Source organism: Lathyrus oleraceus, chromosome 3, assembly GCF_024323335.1.
Source record: "Lathyrus oleraceus cultivar Zhongwan6 chromosome 3, CAAS_Psat_ZW6_1.0, whole genome shotgun sequence".
NCBI lineage: Eukaryota > Viridiplantae > Streptophyta > Magnoliopsida > Fabales > Fabaceae > Lathyrus > Lathyrus oleraceus.
In genome coordinates this window covers 509953054-509960577 of record NC_066581.1, presented here as the reverse complement: position 1 = coordinate 509960577, position 7524 = coordinate 509953054, and the positions used below count along the sequence as shown (strand labels likewise).

The 7524-nt window shown below is 33.6% G+C and overlaps 1 protein-coding gene across 1 annotated transcript; it reads left to right on the top strand.

Moving 5' to 3' along the window:
• Nucleotides 1-4695: 4695 nt before the first annotated feature.
• Nucleotides 4696-6254, top strand: LOC127128482 (uncharacterized). Its single transcript, XM_051057826.1, has 3 exons — nucleotides 4696-4824; nucleotides 5345-5496; nucleotides 5722-6254. The coding sequence occupies exons 2-3, from the start codon at nucleotides 5359-5361 to the stop codon at nucleotides 5806-5808; spliced, it is 225 nt and encodes a 74-aa protein (XP_050913783.1). The 5' UTR covers nucleotides 4696-4824; nucleotides 5345-5358; the 3' UTR covers nucleotides 5809-6254.
• Nucleotides 6255-7524: the final 1270 nt, after the last annotated feature.

Genomic DNA, 7524 nt, shown 5'->3' with positions numbered 1-7524 from the left:
ATTTTCTAAATAATATAATATTCTTTCGTTTCAAAAACAATCCATCTAATTAATCTTTTTAAATAAACTAAAAAGAAAAGAATTTTTTTATTACAAAACTAAAAAGAATCTTACTAACCGACTAAAAGTTACGTAGAAGTTTTTTATCATGTATTATTGTGATTATTTTGATAATAAAATAAAAGTATTAAATTGAGAATATTAATTATATTTGATTATTATAAAATGGTATATATATATGAACAAGAACAGAACGCCAATGCCACCAACCAGTCACCAGTTGGGCCTCCAAGTAGGAGTAGGTAGGGGTGGCAAATGGGCTAGATTTAGTCCTACCACCCAGTTATAATTCACACCCTCTATTTGTATCACAGTGTTTTTACTATATTATTCTTGTATATTAAAATATTATTTTTTATTTTTGTTAATAATATTTTTTATTTTTTAAAATTGTGTGATCTATCGGAGAGTTTGAGCTAACTATTGAATTTTTATAAATAAGATGTATTTTTATCGATAATTTATATTGTATATCGGATTTTTCGTTAAAAAAATGCTTTATTACTGGTATTTTTGAAATGTCCGATAAAAACTCATATTTTTCATGTATTTTTATCGAATATTTTAAAAAATCTTGTTAAACCTCGTGCATTTTTTACCAGTGATTTTGAAAAATTCGATAAAAATGGATATAATATTGAATATTTCAAAATAACCAGTAGAATAAAATGTTGAGATGGTAATCAGATTTTTAAAAAGTAATGTAGTTTATTTTGTCTTTGCTTTTTTTTTGTAGTGAGGACGAGACGACATAATTGCATCAGGCTGATTGACGTAGTTGAGAGAGCAGCTGCAGAGAGCTCTCGTGTTTGGGCAGATGGCGTCAAGGATTCGTATATTCGAGCGGGTAAAGTAATTTCCACTAATTCACAAAGGAATATGATGGTTCGGCAAGCACACGCACCCCGCACTATCGGACGTATATGATGTAGAGCTGATGGACGGGACATAGATCTTGTGGATGAGTCCAATGTTGTGGTTATTGACGATGTCGAGATATCAGCTCGTGAGGTGTAGTCGGAATGACAGGCAGGTGGTGGTTAAGATAGAAGTAATACATCATACTGTAACAGAGGCACAATATAGTGACATATCGACAACACATCAACGAAATGGTCCGCCATTGCCTGCTCCTTTTTCTAAGATCTCCTGACGAGTTGGTCTCAGAGGATCTCCTTCTACATCTGGTGTCATGTAAGGATATGGCACACAACTTACATCCTTTGGGACCAGATGATCATATTTCTCCATAAAATGTCCCATCAACATCTTTGTAAAGGACAGTGGTGTGAGTAGCAACAATGACGGCCTATAGGTATATTATGCGTATAATCGAACGATCACATGACTCACTTAGGTAGATAAGGGTACCTAAGTCGAGACCCACATGTCAATCATCCATAATACAAGGCTATCATCTTTAAGGGTCGTGCCTCACGGTGATCGACGGACGACATAAATCAAATATCATTTGGCACGATACAGTTAACAAAAACTCGGAATGGGTGACTCCATTTGAGCGAGATGGTCAAGCATGCACGTGGCAAAGCCTTAAAGTAGTCTTTCAAGTATTGCCCAGACGGTGAGACGTGGAAAATATTGGTGGTTTCGTGCTTGAAATTTGATGTGTCAACCAAAACCACGAGATATGACCTCAAAGCACATGCTCTATGATATGTAACATATGCATCATCACCATCACCATCCACAACTGCAACCAAGTGGTTTTCATACAGATTCGCAAAAAATGAAAATCTAGCATGACATCCTTTTGTGTCGTTTATCTCTTGTTGGGGTTTTCCCGGGTCAGCCTCCAAATAAGTCACCATCATGTGCAGTGCCTTATGCCTACTGGTTATAAAGTAGTTTAATAATTTTCCTGTGATTTGAAGATGTAGAAGGCATGATACATCATCAAGTGTGGTGGACATCTCATTGATCAGAAGAGAAATGACAATGTCTCTGCATGCAATCTCTCCATAAAAGCAGACAATAATCCATAGTTAATATAACCATATTCAGCCATGCATAAATTTTGCAGTGCATATAGTTGCCAAACATCCTAAAACCATGGTTCATTAGGTTATGTCATCCTTGCGACCTTTATACCATGGTTGATATATTTTAATTTATCACGGTACTACAAAAAACAAACAAATAATCATGAAACAGTTCAAATATTATAGCATAAATATTTAAAAGAGGAATTAAATATTGTGTTACATATCCCTCTCACATGTGCCCAACAACATGGTCTGGATATAAAGTAAGTAATGAAAGGTCAAAGGGACCTCCCGGAAATCCATCGAGCATGACAACATTTGAGGCAACATGGGATTCTAGGTCAGTATGGGACATATGATTTCAGGAAGACGGTGTGGAGATACATAGACCCGAAAAGACGGTGTGTTAGCATCGAAAGAAATTTCTCCAACTACGACCCGCGATGGTCTAGCTTTTTCCCTGCAATTTGAGGTATGTTGGTTCATTATACCATGTCTCATTCTTTCTTGGTTGCCACCCACTTTTCCAATAATCAAACAAGAAAAATCATGTCTTAACCAAAGAAGGTATTACCAAACTGATCCAAAAAACAAATAACAAGTAAATTCGGATTTTGGTATCTAGACTAAGGGCCCGAATTTCAAAACCTAAACTGCATAAAACTAGAAAAAAGCAAGGCAGAAACAAAGCATTCATGAACCCTAAGCTCAAATGTTCAGAGTTTTAAAGCGAGGCAGTTTAAGACAAACAAAATGACATATTTATTTCATTTAAATGTAATGTATCATACATATAAACTATTTACTTAATGTATGTGTGTCAAATCATAAAAGATAAGGGAATGAGTAACTTAACAAATGTTTGCTCTGTTTGATCTTGGATTGACAGTAATGTAGTGGAGTAGAACTTCAGATAGATGCTAAGCTCCAAGACAATAGAGTAGAAAATCCGAGAATGTTCAAAAAGTGATGGAACAACAATATGCTATGGTTTGCTATGGATTTGCTCTTTTACTGAAATGAAAAAGGGTGTGGAGTGGGAAAGGCGCAAATAATTAGACAAAAGCGTCAAAACTCCAATTTGTAATTTCAAGTTTTCAATAATGAGGTTTTGATGAAGACAATCAAGATGGTGAAGACGTGATCAAGTGATAAAGAATGAAGAAAACTTCTCAAAATGATTAAGTTAAGGATGATCAAACAAATATGGTAAAATATATTATCTCATGATTGTATATCTTAAGTGCTCAAAATATATAAAATTAATCCATGCATATCCATAAAAATTTATGTCATTGTACATTTTAAACTTAAAAAATAGTTCATACAACTTTCCTTTTTGAAAATTCAAAATTTCCAACCAAACAATCGATTACAAGAGGATGACAATCGATTGCCTCTTTGTATTTTTTAAAACTTTTGATGCTACAATTGATTGTCTTCTATCTTCAATCGATTGTCATAGGTTTTTTATTTAAAAAATTTCAACTTTACAATTGTGCAATTGATTGCCTCCCTACCTACAATTGATTGTCACCTTGAATATTCAGAAAAATATTCTCATTAAATGCATCTCTTCATGTCTCCTTAATAATAGTTTTTCACAATAATATTCACAACTTCTCATGAATCATCAAGAGCTATCTCTATATTCAAAAGAGTATGAATGGCAATACAAAAGGAGATGTTTTTTATCTGAACAATTCACCTCTTTCAAATTTCTCTTCCTAAAATATCACACTTATTTCACTGCATCAGTAAACTTTAAAAGCATCAGGAACTTACACTTCATTTTTCATAAATAAAAATACGTTCTTGAGCACTTAGAAATATTTTTGTGAGATATCATACTAAGTAAAAGAGAAAGAATTATACAAGTTATGATTAATTATTTTTCTATTGCTTCAAATCTCATTTATCGAATACTCAGTGCTGTATAAATACCTTGTTATCCAGGATTATTGGAAACAAAAGAGTGAAAAAGAAAGAATTGCTTTCTTTTTCTATTATTAAAATCACAAGGTGGTGTGCCTTGATGATTTAGTTATAAGTTTGTGTATAGGATTGTACAGAGTTTTGATTATAGGGAAATCTCGTACAATGTGGTAAAAGGACTAGACACACTCTCGAATTGTGAGGGGAACTAGTATAATCCTTCTATATTCTTTAGCTTTCTGCATTTTGCAGCTTTCATCACATATCATCAAACCATTAAAATAAAGTCACACTCCATTAAAATCCAAAAACTTTTAAAGTACCGAATTCACTTTTAAAAATTACACTATTTAATTATACAAGTTTTAAATTATTATAGACCAAAGAAATGTGTCGGGGCAATTATAATCCTACAAAGATATACAATCCTTTGTAAATATTACTATCAATTTTTCAAAAGTGAAAAAATATAAACAAGATTTATTTAAACTTCTAGTAAATCATTACTATTCGTCGAATATTTCGAATAATCGGTACAAACAGATACGAAATTTTTAATATTAACACCGAGTGAGAGTAAAAACTTTACAAAAATTTGAAAAAGATAAAAAATAACAAGGATATTTTTGACATTGAAAATATATGGGGTGCCAAAAGTAGATATTTCAAATTTTGGGGTATGTTAATGGAGTTTATCATTTGGGCCAGTCCATTATCATATAATGGTTTTTGTATGGTTCTGTTGAGAGGGGTTTGGGGCCAACTTTTCAACTCAAACCCTACCGGATTGTCTCTTCCGTCCACCTCCTCCTCCGTCGAAATCAAGGTCAGTACGTGTGTGCGCGCATTCTCTATCTCTCTACACTGCTTCGATTTTTCCAATTTCACAATCTCTGTTCTTGCTGAGAATTAATTAACTTGGAATTCCCGTTTTTTTTGCATCACTTGCTTTTGATTTCAAATTCGCAGAACCAAATTAAGAAGAGGAAAAAAAAATTGATTTTGATTGAAATTTGAAACTAACCCTGTACAATAAAACTAGAACAAATACATGTTTGTTATTAGCAATTACGGTTATGAGAGGTGACTTGTGAGGACATTGTAAAAGAAGCTCTGGGCATTACTTGTGGTTGGTTGGGGGTTTGATTTTCATTTGTAGGTTGTAGATTTTATTATATTGTTTTGGTGTAGTTCTTTGTTGTATATAGTGGCTAGTGTTACAAATTTATGAAGATTGTTTATTATTTTCTATTGATTGCATACTATTGGGAAGTTTAAGAAATAAGGTGATGCTTGTGTCGAATGAAATCTCAATTGAATCTGATCTGTTTGTGTTTATTTTGTAGGTAAAATAAATTAGATGGCTGGTGCATTTTGGGCGACACGTGTGTTGGAGAAAGTGAAGAAGCATGACTCTGGAGGACTCCTTTGGAAGAGAATCAAACTCACCACTACCCGTAAAGCCAATGCTAAGAAGCGTCTTCTCCGTGTGTGGCAGGTATTTGATTAACACCTCCCCGAACTTGCAATCACCCTGATAGTTTAGTGTCTTATGCTTATCTGTTATATTAAGGCTCCTCATACCTAGAAAAAATTATTAAGGATGTTGGTTTGTTACTTTATCTGCTGTTTTTGTTCATGTGTTGTTTGTTTCCAAAGATAGAACGATAATTGTGACCGTCAATAGCTCTAATGTTATGGTGCTTTTTTTTCTTTTTGGAAGAATGAAGCTGTCCTCAAGGCATGTTCTGAACCAGCTCCTTCAGTAAATTCTTCTGCCGGCGCCAACAATGTTGCAAAGACTAGTTAAGTTAAAGGGTGTCTCCACTTAAACGTTGTTCCGACAGTATTTTGGGTTCCCAATCCTATATTAGTTTTTTTTGCTCAGGTGCTTCAATTAGCCAATGGTTTTGACTTTCTTACGAAAACATGTAAGTTGTAACCTCTTTAGGATGCATAAGCTGCAAACCCATTACAGCTTTTTAGAGCTTGAGCTGCATGATATGTCATGTGTAAGGATTACTATCTTTCTTGGTTTCTTGTGAATAGTCTTTTGCCTATTTTATGAAGCCAAGCAACTGTTCTAAATTGTGGTTGTTGGAATGCAAAATTATGATCTAGGCACGTGTATGTTCGTAGTTCGTTGCTGATTTTGGTCTTTAGGTCATCAAACTACTTGTGCAGCGAGTAACTCGTGTTTGTAATAGCTCTGATTGAAGATGTTTGGTTTTATCGGAATGGCTTTCCTTTTTATGATGTCAGTTAGTTAAGATTTTTAGCGGTACCTATTGTACATTCTGAATGTAGAAGGTGAGTTTCATTTCAGAAAAGTAAAAGAAAACATAGGTCCTCAAAACTTGGTACGAAAAGAAATATCAATTCTGTTTTCAGAACTTTTTCCTCACCCCTTAATATCAATATTAGTTTGGATGTAAGTATTCAGAAAAGTCACCAAAATTTGTTCTCTGTTTGAATGTGGAAGAGTACTACCACATGTTCAAGCCTTTCATTTTCTATTGTGGCCCCAAGTATATAGATTTATTTGATTACCTTATATCACATGAATGTGATAGAAATACAAAAATGATAAGTCATTGTTGCAGAGATAATAAGCAATCCTTGGAGACTAAACTCCGTTCAAGCAACACCACATTAAAAAGTGGTTGGTTTTGGAGCTAGTCAAAGTTGAAGGATGATAACTTGTTCCATTTTTTGCAAGACAATTTTATAGAGAAAATGGTAATTAAGTTGTTTATGTGATTGACTTATTCAGGTGAGGCCATGTATTGTCTGGTCTACCATGATAGGCTGCCCACGTGATTGACAAAGTCAGCAATTCACATCCTTGTCTCATTTTATTTCCAAACTTATAATAGAAAAGATGACGTGAAGAACTCTAACAGCTTCATTAGATTGTTCTAAGCCACTAACTATCACAAGAAACTTTGGTCGGCAATTTATTCATTTCATTATGCTTTTGTCTCCTTGACTTTCTAATTCTACTTTTGGTTTCTAATTTTTATTGCAACATTATGTTCATCTAATTTAAATTATAGGTTCAAGTTTTGCTGGGTTTTTCCTATACTCATTAATTTTGGAATCCCAAAATTGATTTTAAAAGGGTTAAGTGTTGAAGTTCTTTAACTTAATTTTAAGTTTTACTTTTGTCCCTTATTTAATAAACGTTTTATATTAGTCTTTTAAAAATTGATCTTAGTCAATTTAATCCTTTATGTTAAATTGTCCGAAAAAACAAATTTTTGTTGATGTGGCATGACATCAAGGCAATACGAAAAAACAAATTTTTGGTGATGTGGCATGACATTGATAGAGATAGTATAGATAGAGACTTGTTAGTTTAATATTTAAGTATGCTGAGTTGTATTGCTGAGCTGGAACACTGTTAGTGGATTGCAAGCATTCATGGCAAGTTTGGACGGAAGTTCATCGGTATTTTAACACGCTTCTCTCCACTAAAGCACGACAGTTGAGATCGGAATTGCGTTGCCTCACGAAAGGATCACTT

Excerpts from the sequence above, each read along its gene's own strand:
- LOC127128482 (XM_051057826.1), top strand. The coding sequence starts at position 5,359 with ATGGCTGGTGCATTTTGGGCGACACGTGTGTTGGAGAAAGTGAAGAAG. Across the intron at positions 5,497-5,721 it reads GTCTTCTCCGTGTGTGGCAG|AATGAAGCTGTCCTCAAGGC; the intron begins GTATTTGATTAA and ends TCTTTTTGGAAG.